Here is a 15,403-nt window from a genome sequence, read left to right as displayed (position 1 = left end):
TTTGTTGTCAAATTACCCGCAATGTGATTCCTTGCAGAGGAGTACGAAACTGATTTTGCGATAATGACGGAGGCTACAAAGAAATCACCAGAAACTGAAGTTAAAGTGGAAAAAATCATGTCTCCAGCTATTCCACAACGTGCAGCCACTGATATAAATCAGCAAGAAGTGTACTTCACAACCTGTTTTGATCATGTCAAAATTTCGTCATTCTGATCTAATCGTCCACTGACGTTCACGCACCTAGAGTACACTTTCCAACAAAAAAAGAGTGTGTACAAACAATGAGAAGTATGTAATAATGGTTGCATAGATAGAAGAAACGGAAGACATTCTACTACAACATTCCTACATGTCATTAAAGGAGGCACTTGCATAGCACTACACATTGCCACCAGAGCTTTGGCTGCTCAAATGTTGTGAGCTTTAAATGCTTTAGCTGGTCCGGATCTGCTGCCTGAACAGTCACTAAACTTGCTGTGGCTTCGTATGTTACCAGTTGGCATTTGCACAGTCATGGCAATACATCAAGATTTGTTGTTGCAGGCACTGGGAGGGAGCACCGGCCCTAGCACAGAAACGTGTAAGATGCACCAATGCAGGAGCAAAAAGTGGACCAGTTAGAAGATCAAACCACGTGCCTGAACTTGAAGCTATCAGTACAGCAGGGAAAATTCTGATGCCACTATGAGGATACTCCTGAGCAGCAGATAGGGCACTTGAAAGGTGATTAGCATGGATTTGATACAACTGCTGGTATCACAGGCATTGTGAAGATGCAGCTCGCCAGTGCACCATAGATGGACGTTAGAGGATGTCGATGTTTGCCATCAACAGTGTGCATCCAGTGGACAGAAGGCAGCATGCAAACGCAACACTGTTGGCACTGCACTGGTCACAGGGGTTATTGGTGTATGAAAGCATCTCCGGTAAAAATTTCTTTGTAGATTCCAGATCCGAAGTGAGTGTTTACCAAAACGGTTGGGTATTGTACCTGCTGCACCGACATTGCATATACACACCACAGTGAATGATTCATACACTGAAACTTATGGTGAACGGAGAATGACATTGGATTTGTGTCTTCAATATGAGCCTTTTTGGACATTTATTGTCACCAATGTTGCTGACCCTAAACTCGGTGTGAATTTATTATCTCATCTGTCACCATATTTAGTAACTATTATTTAATTGGAGAGAGCCACAGTGTTAATCCATTAACCATGTCATCTGTGCTGGTAAATGAGGAGTTGACTGTACCTGTACAACAGTGTTGAAACCATCTGTGGGTGTCTCACAGGCTCACATGTTGACCACCAATCTTTTTGGCCACATACTTCAGGAATTTCCTGCACTCACTTGTCCGACTGTCACCGACAGGAAATGTCACCACTCGACACTGCACCGAATCTGCATGTCTCCTGGCCAACCTGATGCAGCTCGTCTGAGGAGGCTTCTGCCTCAAAGGTCCTGGCAGCACAAGCTGGGCTTGAGGAGCCATTGAAAGCATGTATTGTGACTAGATCAGGTTGTCCTTGGGCATCACTACTACACATGGTGCACAGAAGAGATAGATCTTGGTGATTATGCAGGGATTTCAGGGCACTCAATGCCTGCAGAATTCCCGATCATTTATTACCCTGTGCCTCATGTGACTGACTTCAACAGCACCATCGCACATGCTCAGACTTTCAGTGTGTTGATATTTTCACAGACAGTTCAGGAGTATGTGAGTCACCTGCAGCGGCTTTTTTGACAGCTACAGGGCTTTTGCACAGTCACTGATAACTCAGACTGTTATTGGCAAACAAGTGATGCAATTTTTGGTATACGTAGTCTCATCTGCTGGTCTGTCACCGCTTCCTGGATGTGTGGCAGCAGTGCAAGATATGCCTTTGCTGACAACCTACAGAGGATTGCAAAGATTTATTGGAATGTTAAATTACCACTGGTAACACCTTTCGGGGTGGCAAGCCAGAAGGAACCACTTGCTGCACTGCTCTCAGGCAAGCTTACAACCGGTAATCTGAAAATAGCTTGGACTTTGGTGAATGAAGTGGCATTTCATAAAATCAAGCAATGTTCGGCACAAGCGGTATGGTGGGCTCACCCATGCATTAGTGCCCAATTGGTGCTAATGGTGGATATGAGCCAAAATGCAATCAGTGCAGCACTGCAACAGAGTATGGGTGATTGATGGTAACCACTCACCATTTACTCGCAGAACCTTATGCCACAGTAGATGAAATGGAGTGCTATTGATCATGAGTTGCTGGCTATCTATGCGGCAAGTAAACATTTTTGATGGATTGTGGAAGGAAAATATTTTACAGTTTTTATTGATCACAAATCACTAATTTGTTGCTTCCAATGTGCAACAGATCATGGGACTTCATGGCAGTGTAGACAAGCGGAATATATATCCCATTTTACAACTAATGGGCATAACATTACAGGCAGAAACAACATTGTCACAGACTTCTTGTTACAGAACTGCATCAGCCTACAGGCGGTGTCACGGACTGAGGTAGCAGCCAAGCAACAAGACGACACAGAGCTGCACGACTTGCTCCAAAGTGAACACAATCCTCCAGTTGCGACATATTTCTGTTCCATACAGTGCTATGAGTATCTGGTGCGACACATACTGTGACAAACAACACCAGCGCATTGCCGCTAGTTTTCAAAGCACTGCATAACCTGACCCATCTGGGCAACACAAAGGGTAGTGGAAAGCAAGGTGGTGTGGTTAGGAATCCAAAAGGACTGCCGAGCACGGGCACACTTCTGCCTCAATTGCCAGCAAAGTGAAGTCAGCTGACATGCCTGGTTGTGCATTTTCCAATCCCAAAAGCAAGATTTCCACACACGCATGTGGACACAGTAGGACTATTACCCTATTATGGTGATCACCGTTATCTAGTTACTGTAGTGGATAATTTTATGGGCTGGCCTGAAGTTACTCCCATACCAAACATCTCCACTGAGGAGGTTGCAAGGGCATTGTTGTTTACATGGCTTTTTAAGTTTGGCATTAGTAATACCATTATAACTGACTGCAGGCATCAGTTCGAGTCACAGCAGTTTAACGAGCTTCTTCAACTGTGTGGCTGCAACCATCTTTGCACCACTAGCTACCATCCCATCAGTAGTGGGACGGTGGAGAGGCTGCATCACATGCTAAAGGTGGCACTGATGTGTTACTCAGCAAGGTGAATGGTCACCTTGCCACAGATATTGTTAGGCCCGGGCACATCAGTAATGGAGGATCTGCAATGTTCGTAACCCCAACTGGTCTATGGCTACTAGTTGCATGGACCAGGTAAACTTACTGTACTAACACCACTTCTGCTGACCACTCCAGAAACAGTGACAAGGGTTCACATGATAATTCATCTCCCAGATGAGACATTTTCATGCAGGCCCAACTGTCAGCCACGGAGAGAGAAAAGTTCTCATCCATAATTATCTGCTTACAGCACCACATCTGGCTCAGAGATGATACTGTGCATCCACCATACTGGTCCCTACAGGGTGCTTTTGAAAGAGAAGAACACTTTCAAGATTGACCAGAATGGCAGGCACAAAACATTCCCCATAGAGTGACTAAAGCCTGGCTATATCCACAGGGAGGAACCTCTGCAACACTGTCCTGTCAGTTTTCCACTGGTGTGTGCTGCCGAGCCTACAACGCCAAGTCACACTGCAGCCTACCACCATAAGACTCAATAGCCCACAATATTCTGCCAGCTGCTGCCATGAGCCCCCCCCCCCCCTCTCCCACAGATCATCACGAGGGCTGGCCGACAGGTTGAGCACAAGTAACCCAATATCCTCTACCCCAGCCGATCATCAAAGGACTGGCTGACAGGTTAAGCGCCAGTACCCCAATATTCATGGAGCTTTTAAAATGGAAGGGGGACTCAGGTGGTGACATCAGTTACTGTACAAGTAGTCAGTGCAAGAAACAAAAGCCAAATTGCTGGTTTAGCACCGATCATTTATTATCGCTGGAAGATTTTGGTTCATTCTTCTCTGTGTTTACATTAGTTACGATTTGGTACATAATAAAGTTATGTACTGAGTAATATTCTGATTCGCAATTTATGTGGGAATTATTTTTTGTTGTTGGATTATCCATAACTTATTCTTTGTATACAAGATTTTGTTAACGGTTTCTTGGTCATAAGAATTATCTACATAATTGCACATTTATTTCACCTGCATCGCAAAACGACCTCAGAGAAACTCTGAGAAATAACACTGCAGCCCACAGAGTACATTAACTGGACATAGCGATAATACTTATAGTAATGAATATTTGGTATTACAGTAATGTCAGTCTCATTGACACCACGTTAAGTAAGTTCCTCACAATATAACATTCCTGTCAAATGGAAGTAATGACATATTATAAATGCATGGCAGCAGTACAAATGGAATCAAATCTGAAGAAGAAATTGACTGACCCAGGGAAAAAGCAAAGAAAATATAGGGTAAAGTAAGCAGATGAGGGGGAGCAAAAAAGGACACAGATAAGGAAGCCTGGGATAGTGTTGACGACATCACAGAAATAATAGTATGCTGTTGGACAACAAGGAAGACAGTTGGGAGATGCACAGGGAAGTTATGTTGATGACATAAAGCTTCTATCTCCTCTTGAATGCAGGGTGGTTTTGGGATCATACACAAGTTACAGGGTCATATTTTCCGGAGGTGTGTGTGTCCAAAACAGATAAGGAGAAATACCAACTGTCATGCATAGGTACAGCTAAGATGTTGGACATATCAGATCTTTGATTGTAGTTATGAGATGGTTGTGGATACTTTACATGTGAGGAGAGGTATGAAGATGGCATACAATTTTTGGAATTATGTCATTCCATTTTCTGTATCACGGATGGTGTGAGGTCTCTCGGTCAGTGTATCTAACAACAAATTTTTTTGCTGTGGATGGTGCCGGAAAATAGCTTGCAAGCATCTATCAGTGATGGTGGCCTCCTCGTAGTTCATACATTGTGAGGCCAAGTGTAGCATTTCTGACCTGCACATTTCCACATTGTGATTATAGCACACAGTTCTTTTTTATTTCTATTGTGATCCTGAGTTGTGTATTCAAATGTTATGAAATTTTGTTTCTTCAGGGGACCAGATGACAAAAATATTATCAACATCAGCATTTTGGTTGCTGAAGTGTGGAATATAGAGCTTTCATGAAGACGTCCACTGCTATTCGTGAAAGGCTGGATCATAACACTATGTCATACATCTGCTTACAAAATTTTGTCTTCTTCAGCGTTGCATGAGGTGACACGTTAGGGGAAAATCACTCTTGTAAAATGTTGACCATCTGTTCTACTGGTACATTTAACAATGGCAAAATCACATTAAAGTTCATGACGGCCACGAGATACATCGTCTGTATGCTGGCAATTTAATCACATTTACTATTGATCAAAATGGATAACTTGGCATCCTATATATTCAGGGTGTACTTAGAACTTTTGTATGCAAACTAATTATACTCATAGAAGACATTATAAACTCCTAGTAAGTGCAGTGTATTACATATCCTGAATAAGGGTACTATTACGAATCAAGTTTCATAACTTAAGAAATAGAATTTGAGGTTTTAATTACTCTTCAGACTATTTTTGTACAACCAGAATGTTTAAATGTGCTTTGCATATTTGCCATTGCCTACCAATCACATGCCAGAATATCAGAAGCAACAGCCTACCGTACAGCCACATCTCCATAGCAATTTTCATTTCAGGATATCCAATAGCATCCTAGAATATGACAACAGTAGCCACCTCAAAACTGAAATAAATAAAATATAAAGGGAAGCCATAACCAGAATCCAGCTGTTAATCATCCTGAAGAAGGCAGCTGCAATGTTGGTTGTTGACATTTTAGTTGTTTTAGTGTTTCATAATGACATGGCCTAATACCCGAAATGATTTTATTCAAACTGACACTGGCCATGGAAGTCCAGGAACTTATAATTAAATGTGCTCCTCACTTGCACCATCTCTCAACTGACTTCTGTCTGTATAAACTACCAAACTAAACTGGTAGTCAACATCTTGCTTCAGCATATCATTTACAATATACAGACACTGAACTTTATTTTGGAAGTCTAGTGGATGAGACTTCACTGTTGATAGCCAGTACTGTATGCGTAATACTTCTAATTTTTATATTGCTTCCAAGTTTAATTGGTGTCCTAAGATGGCAAAAGCCAAAACAAGTAATGTGGAATTATTTATAAATGTGTTAACATATCAGCTTAATTTGCATGTGAGCTGTAAGTCTTATGATGTTTTACAAGTACATAAAATGTAGAAACGGCAGCAAAAATGAATGCATAGCAATAGAGAAGCTTGACGGCACTGCAGTATGTGTTTCATGCTAGCAGGCAAACAAGTTTCAGGGGGAGCAATGTGATCTGTTATCTTGAAGCTTATTTCACATAACCCTAAATATGCATGCCTACCCAGAAGATGGTCACAGTTGTCCCAGTATCTGAAGTTTAGTCCAAAGTATGTAATTATATGCTATAGATGGCAAGTAAATGAAACATGTCTTAACTGTATACTTAAATGTGGCTTTCTAGTCCAAAATATTGGTTCTACAACAAGCACCACAGCTTCAGTGACAGTCAGTTATCATGAGCATGCCAAGATTTTGCAATGGCTGGATTTGGATCAGTAGTTGATGCCATTGCAACAGATTTTACAAATACAGCAGATTTTGTAACAGTAATTGGGAAATTGGTACAGACAGCTGAATTATGGTTACAATATAAGAATTTTACACACATTGAATTCAAATAGTTAAAGTAAGCAACAAATAATTTGTAGAAATCAAGGACTAAGGGATTATTTGTTGCCATAGCTCTTCCCATATATATGGATAATTTTCCACTGTCAGTAGATTTCTGTGTGAGGATATTTGCTGATGACTGTCATATTTACTGAGAAATAAGTTCCATTTGTGACATGTTATAAAGCTCCCTTTGGGTTAACGTATAAATTGTAACTATTAATATGGTATGGCAAGTTCTAGTAGAATGTAAATAATTTAGGAGTAAAGGAAACAACTCACTGAATATTAAAAGCATTGAGTTGTTATAAAGTACACAAAAAGGAATGAAAACTTCGCTAGCTTTCAGACAAATTCTTTCCTGAACTACAGTAAACGCATGCGCGCGCGCGTGCACGCGCACACACACACACACACACACACACACACACACACACACACACACACACACACACACACACACACTCTATAGCTTCACTGTGCCACTGAATACATAATTTGAGAAAACAAATATTTTGTACTTCTGTTGGAAGTGAGGCTTATATAAAATTGAAATGAAATTTAACTTACAGTAATGTGGGACGCATTTATGTAGCCAAACTTATTTTGTCTTGAAGGTGTCAGCCTGACTCTGTTTTCTTCATATGGTAAAGCATCCATATACCTTTCAAAATAAAATAAGTACATTACGAGAAAGAAAGCATATGTACAGCCCAAAGAAAGTAAAATATCAATAAGCATACCTGTTTCTTGATGCATTATCAGGATGCAATGCAGTGGTGAAATCTGCTGTCAGCTTCTTTTTTGGAATTTTTTCAAATTCAAAGAAAACCTGACCATCAGCAAGTTTGCGTTCGAGAAGCTGGCACTGAAAACCATAAAACATACATCTCAGCTGTCTCTGTGTTTCGAGTTTAAATATGACTTAATTGATGTGGATCCATTGTACCATTATATCTTTTGATATTGTTGGAGGAAGAGGGAGCCTTGGCAGCCCCGTATTCCAACGCACACGTGTTTCTTCTTCATTAGTTTCTTTTACTGCTGCCTCCGGTTTTGACTTGCTCTTTCCTCCACCAAGTAGAGCCCACTTACGTTTTGGCTTCTGTTTTGTTGTACCCATTTTTGTGTACTCAGTTTGTCTATCTGACTCAAGGAACTGACTCTGACTTTTAATGTAAGTTGCATCTAGAACACAGAGTACAATTTTATAGTCAAATTTAGGAAAAGGTAATAAATTTCAAAGAAAGTCCAACAAAAAGTTCAATAACATATAACAAATCATAATATACTTCTGAATAAATTCCAATTTCACAAAGAACCTAATGCTGTATCAGATTATCCCTTGGTAACAAACTTTGTTTTGTATCATCTTAATGATTACACACATCCTACTTTTTGTTATTGTTGTACAAACTAAAATAAAATCAATATTTGGATCTTTGCCAATGAATTTAAATTTTTAACATCTAGGCAGACGTACAGGTAAGTTATGTCATTGAATTATGACAATACCAATGTAATTTTGAGCTGAAGAATGTGGATTAACGATACAAAAACAAAATCTGATCATATTAACTCTGCAGAGTAATTTAAAAGCACATGAATCTTAATATGGGTGTGGATCAGTGCACCAAAGCCTTACTGATGTTGCACTCCAGCCAGTTTAAAGAAAACTTTTTCTCAACCTATATTATCTCCAAATCAGAAGGATGTATTTCAAACATGGCATTATAGAAGGAAGTGAAGACCAGATGGAAAGATAAAATACGAAGCAGAATCAGCAAGGAGAATAATGAAGAAAGGCCATTCAATAAGGATCTGGAAAGAAAGCCCATTAAGGGGCTCCGGAAAGGCTCAAAATCATGAAAAGTTCAATTTTTACTTTTTTGCGTTTTCTGAATCTGCAGACTATTACCTTTTAATAGATATATAATTTATTCAATTCCGAAGACTACAACTATTTTTAAATTTTTTTTGAAATGTGTTCTACATGGGCGTGACCCACTGTGGTGCTGTTAAACTGCTGTAAAATGGTGTTATTATTAACGTCCGTGTTCATCAGGTACATTTTAGTGATGTGAGATAAAGTATGTGTTGTGGCTAACCTGTGATGGTTCAATATATATCGCTGGTGTGATTGTCGATTGTTTCATGTTTATTTACTCTGTCGTTATCTCGAAAATATTCGTAATTAATTCTGTTTCTTGAGTCTCTGTTTTGTTGAAGTATAATAATGAGTAAAAGTAAAGTTATTAGAAATCCTCTGAAGGCTTTTAAGAAAAGGAGAAATGTTGGAAAGCCAAAGGTATGTGTTATCACTGTAAACAATAAAGACGATAACCAAGTGAGTGAACCTAACCTCTCAAGTACACCTGCCCATAGCAGTCAAAGTGGGAAAGAAAATACTTCACAGAAGAAGCTTGGTTCAATGAGTGAAAACTATGAATGTTTTATGGGGGAATCGGATGTGAATGAAATATTTGATATGTCGGTTCTCAAAGGAATTTTTTCAAACTGTGTAAGATGTATTCATTGTAGTGAAGTTGGTCTGGAACTCTCCATAATAAAGCACGTAGGACTTGCTAGTGAAATACAACTGAAATGTGATAAGTGTTCATACATGACCACCTTTTGGAACAGTGTTGCAGTAACTGCAACTGAAGAAAATGGTAGCAAAATCTACGAACACAACATTAGATTTGTTTATTCCTTGCGTTCAGTTGGTAAGGGTGCTACTGCAGGTGCAATTTTCTGTGGCATCATGAATCTTCCAAATCCCCCAACCAAGTTTACGACCTGTAATAAATTAATAGGGTCTAAAGTAGAAGATGTCTGTATATAATCTATGAAGAACGCTGTGGAAGAGGCAGTAATGGAAAATAATGGTAACAGAGATTTGACTGCAGCGTTCGATGGTACCTGGCATAAACGGGGACACACATCTCTTCATGGTGTAGTATCTGCCACCAGTATGTACACAGGGAAAGTTTTAGATGTAGCAGTAATATCAAAGTATTGTAGATGTCCACAAAAATATAAAGGTACACATGAAAATAATTGCAAAGCTAACTATAGTGGCAGTAGTGGAGGAATGGAAGTGGCTGGTGTTGCCAGTATATTCCAGCATTCTGAGGCGTGTGATAAAGTGCGATATGTTAATTACCTTGGTGACGGTGATTCTAAAAGTTTCAAACATGTTCAAGGACTGAAGCCCTATGGTGATGATGTTGTAGTGCAGAAATTTGAGTGTATTGGACAAGTACAGAAGCGAATGGGAACAAGACTTCGGCGACTGAAAGCTTCGTACAAAAAACAAAAACTCAGTGATGGTAAAGGGTTGGATGGGAAGGGAAGGTTAACTGACAGTGTAATTGACCAAATACAGAACTATTATGGAATGGCTATTAGGCAAAATACACAAAGTGTCGACGAAATGAAGAAGGCTGTTTGGGCTCTTTTTTTTTCATACTTCTTCAACAGACGAAAATCCCCAACATAGCTTGTGTCCCAAAGAAGAAGACAGTTGGTGTAAATATAACAAAGGATTGCTAACTGGTGAAGTGTACACTCATAAGCATAGTCTGCCTCATGCAATAATGGAGGTGATAAAACCTATTTTCAGAGACTTAGCAGCACCTGAACTGTTGAAAAAGTGTATTAACGGAAAAACTCAAAACCCCAATGAAAGTGTAAATAGTGTTATATGATCGAGAATCCCCAAGACTGTATTTGTTGGAATAGAAACACTTCACTTTGGTGTGTATGATGCTGTTGCGACTTTCAATGATGGCAACATTGTAAGGTGCAAGGCATTTAGAAATATGGGAATGAAGATAGGTTCTGACATGGTACGAGCAATGCTTGCTTTAGACAAGGAACGCCTTCGGGCTGCAGACAGGGCTGTAAAGAGTCTAGAAATACAAGCAAGAGTAAACAGGAGGAGGAACAAGAGGAAGCTTGAGGAGGAGTTTGCAGAGGATGAAGATAATCCATCCTATGGACCTGGAATGCACTAAAAAGTTAATCCAATCTTTGTCCCTCGATTCCCAAAACTTTTATTTTCTCATACTAATTACATGTTTTCTAAGGATTTTCCAAACATATTTGTTTCAAACTTTCAGTAAATGTTACACAGTACCTTCTGCATAATTTAACACAGCCTTTTTCCAAAAAACTGTATATTTTTGAATATATAAATAAAAAATTGCAAAAAAATGTTGTGAATTTTCATTATAATTGAAAAAAAAATCATCTTTAATAACTGAACTAAAATTTTGTAAAATCTCCGTGTTAAGTTGTAGCCCATATTCCAATAAATAATCTGTAAAAAGTTCAACTTCCTACCTCAAATACTTTGTGAGGAAAGATGTAATTTATAAGCGTTATTTTAACATTGCAAGTATAGGGTGTTCCGGAGTCCCTTAATGAACGACAGGGCCAATACAATATGTTATGAAGTATCCATGGCTGGTAATGGAGGCAGTAGCAGATGAGATTCAATGACAAATAGCTGTGGTTGTGGTCTTCAGTCTGAAGACTGGTCTGATACAAGTCTCACTCTCCTGTGCAAGCTTCTTCATCCTTGTTTAACTAGTGGCACCTATATCCACTTCAACTCGATTACTGCATTGAGTATGGATTTGCTCAACAATTATTAGCCCCCCCCCCCCCCCCTCCCGCGCTCCACCCACCAACGTGACCGTGCACACACACTCACACTCACTTGCCTCTATTACAAATTTAACTATTTTAAAGTACTCAGGGTGTGTCCTATTAACTGATCACTTCTTTTAATCAAGTTGTGCCATAATTTTTTCTCTCCAGATTGATTCAGTATGTCTTCATTAGTTACCCGATCTACCCAATTAATTTACAGCATTCTTCTATAACACCACATTATAAAAGCTTCTATGCTCTTCTAATCTGAACTGTTTCTTGCCTAAGTATCACTTCTGTACAAGGCTACAGTCTTACAATCACCTTCAGAAAACACTTCCTAACACTTAAACTTACATATTTTCTTTTTCAGAAATATTTTTCTCACTAGTGCCAATCTGTGTTTCACATCATCTCTACTTTGTCCACTGTCAGTTGTTTTGCTGCTTATACAGCAAAAACTCAACTACAAGTTTTAGACTAGCATTCCATAATCTTATTCCCTCAGCATCAGCTGATTTAGTTAGGCAATAATCCATTACCCTTGTTTTACTTTTGTTGATATTAATCTTATAACCTATTTTCAAGACAACATCCATTTCTTTCAACAGACCTTTTCCATCTTCAACAGAATAACAATGGAAACCGCAGTGGCACTCATGCAAAACTTTACCTGTGCTACAATGCGGTGGCCTATAACCTTTTGACTTACAAGGATAGTGATCATAACTAAATTAAATATATTATATATATATTAATGTTACGTATTAATGTTATGTATTGCTCTGAGCAATGTTGCACTCTTCTCTGAGTTGATCTTGGCGCAGTTAACTATCACTTTAGCTCTTGGCACTGGTTTCTCATTATCATGGAGAAAGCACTAGAAAACATATCTTCATTCATTTTATTTGCTTACCAGTATGCATGCAAAAATGGCATATTTTTAGTGTGACTTCCAGCTTGCATTTGAAGAGAAATGTGTAATTTTAGCACAATTTCTGTGTTGCATTTGAGGAGAAATGGCATAGTTTTAGTGTGATATTTACATCTACATCTACATTTATACTCTGCAAGCCACCCAACGGTGTGTGGCGGAGGGCACTTTACGTGCCACTGTCATTACCTCCCTTTCCTGTTCCAGTCGCATATTGTTCGTGGGAAGAACGACTGTCTGAAAGCCTCCGTGCGCGCTCTAATCTCTCTAATCTTACATTCGTGATCTCCTTGGGAGGTATAAGTAGGGGGAAGCAATATATTTGATACCTCATCCAGAAACCCACCCTCTCGAAACCTGGCGAGCAAGCTACACCGCAATGCAGAGCGCCTCTCTTGCAGAGTCTGCCACTTGAGTTTGTTAAACATCTCCATAACGCTATCACGGTTACCAAATAACCCTGTGACGAAACGCGCCGCTCTTCTTTGGATCTTCTCTACCTCCTCCGTCAACCCGATCTGGTACGGATCCGACACTGATGAGCAATACTCAAGTATAGGTCGAACGAGTGTTTTGTAAGCCACATCCTTTGTTGATGGACTACATTTTCTAAGGACTCTCCCAATGAATCTCAACCTGGCACCCACCCTACCAACAATTAATTTTATATGATCATTCCACTTCAAATCGTTCTGCACGCATACTCCCAGATATTTTACAGAAGTAACTGCTACCAGTGTTTGTTCCGCTATCATATAATCATACAATAAAGGATCCTTCTTTCTATGTATTAGCAATACATTACATTTGTCTATGTTAAGGGTCAGTTGACATTCCCTGCACCAAGTGCCTATGCGCTGCAGATCTTCCTGCATTTCGCTACAATTTTCTAATGCTGCAACTTCTCTGTATACTACAGCATCATCGGCGAAAAGCCGCATGGAACTTCCGACACTATCTACTAGGTCATTTATATATATTGTGAAAAGCAATGGTCCCATAACACTCCCCTGCGGCACGCCAGAGGTTACTTTAACGTCTGTAGACGTCTCTCCATTGATAACAACATGCTGTGTTCTGTTTGCTAAAAACTCTTCAATCCAGCCACACAGCTGGTCTGATATTCCGTAGGCTCTTACTTTGTTTGTCAGGCGACAGTGCGGAACTGTATCAAACACCTTCCGGAAGTCAAGAAAAATAGCATCTACCTGGGAGCCTGTATCTAATATTTTCTGGGTCTCATGAACAAATAAAGCAAGTTGGGTCTCACACGATCGCTGTTTCCGGAATCCATGTTGATTCCTACATAGTAGATTCTGGGTTTCCAAAAACGACATGATACTTGAGCAAAAAAGATGTTCTAAAATTCTACAACAGATCGACGTCAGAGATATAGGTCTATAGTTTTGCGCATCTGCTCGACGACCCTTCTTGAAGACTGGGATTACCTGTGCTCTTTTCCAATCATTTGGAACCTTCCGTTCCTCTAGAGACTTGCGGTACACGGCTGTTAGAAGGGGGGCAAGTTCTTTCGCGTACTCTGTGTAGAATCGAATTGGTATCCCGTCAGGTCCAGTGGACTTTCCTCTGTTGAGTGATTCCAGTTGCTTTTCTATTCCTTGGACACTTATTTCGATGTCAGCGTGCTGTAGCACATTAGCACATGATAACTGGCCGCCATTGGGAAGCCTCCAAGTTTTTATTTCTTTTCCCTCAATGTTTATTTCTTCTGCTAAATTTACTTATTAAATTACATAAGTAATCTTGCATACCAGGTGGAGTAGTTTCAACTATGAGGGAATGTCATCTACTCCAAGTGCTTGATGTCAGCAGTAGACACGCGCACGCGCGCGCGCCCACCCACCCACACACACACACACACACACACACACACACACACACACACATCTGCAGTCTTAGAGAGCTGAAACTAGTTTCTTGTGCCTATCGCGACTCAGCATCTCTGCTATATGGTGAGTAGCAACTTTCCTTCTCTAGTATTGTTAAATCTGACAATATTTAGATCAGGCTGTCCCAACTCTGCCTCTCAGAGCACGGTTGACCAATTGGGCCCATTCCCTAACCTGCGGGCAGATCCAGTGTGTATAGAGTATCCCTAAGTCACTTAATTGCAACCGTGTGTGTGAGCCACTTTGTCACTCCAGCCCACAGGCACTCGACTAGGGCAGTACAATCAATAGACTATACCCTGGATACTTGATTGCTTGTGTGTCAGCTGTTGATGATTGCTTGTGTGTCAGCTGTTGACCCACTGTCGCCTGTGGGTACCTGGCTTCCGATGGACAAGTACTTAAACTGAAACAGCCCAATTTAAATCATGTCATAAGAAAGTTGAGCAGAGCAGCACTGAGTGGCAGTTCAGATGGCATAACTAGAAAGTTTTTCTTAACTTATTAATAGTTGTACTTTTCACACAAAGTGTAAATGTTGTGCATTAAGTTTAACTGTTCATGCTGAAAACTGTGATGAGAGCATTTCGAATGTAGTATTGCATCACTTATGATGAAAATTGGAAAATGTAACGGATGATACTCAGTTTTGGCACCAGCCCATCTCATCTGAAAATTAGCTAAAGGGCCAAACTGTATAACATCTATCTCTTTCTCTATGATGACTACATCATCAATAACAGTTTTTAATCAAAGAAATTGGTAAACAAAGTGATAACCAGAGCTGTACATCAACATCTTGCCTTTACTTGGCAGCCAATAATCCTTTCAAGCAAACATCCATGTGGTTTTTAGAGCTACTTCTAAAACAGTCCCCCCCCCCCCCCCCCCCCCGGCCCTCACCCCACACACACACACGCACACGCACACGCACACGCACACGCACACGCACACACACACACACACACACACACACACACACACACACACACGCACACACAAAATCCACTTGGGGTGGATTGCTCATTATCCATGACTGTGTCCGCTTTCTCTGCAACTTTGCTAATACATG

The 15,403-nt window shown here is 40.1% G+C and overlaps 1 protein-coding gene across 1 annotated transcript in view; it reads right to left on the bottom strand.

The window, feature by feature from the left end:
- Window positions 1-15,403, bottom strand: part of LOC126249063 (tyrosine-protein phosphatase non-receptor type 14) — a 188,182-nt gene that overhangs the window by 46,276 nt on the left and 126,503 nt on the right. The window contains exons 16-18 of the mRNA XM_049950714.1: window positions 7,778-8,016; window positions 7,572-7,696; window positions 7,399-7,492 (exon numbers count right to left, since the gene is read on the bottom strand). Coding sequence (XP_049806671.1) covers window positions 7,399-7,492; window positions 7,572-7,696; window positions 7,778-8,016 — 458 coding nt within the window. The remainder of the gene's footprint in view (window positions 1-7,398; window positions 7,493-7,571; window positions 7,697-7,777; window positions 8,017-15,403) is intronic.

This window comes from Schistocerca nitens, chromosome 3 (assembly GCF_023898315.1).
Source record: "Schistocerca nitens isolate TAMUIC-IGC-003100 chromosome 3, iqSchNite1.1, whole genome shotgun sequence".
NCBI classification, from domain to species: domain Eukaryota; kingdom Metazoa; phylum Arthropoda; class Insecta; order Orthoptera; family Acrididae; genus Schistocerca; species Schistocerca nitens.
This window is presented reverse-complemented; position numbering and strand designations above follow the sequence as displayed.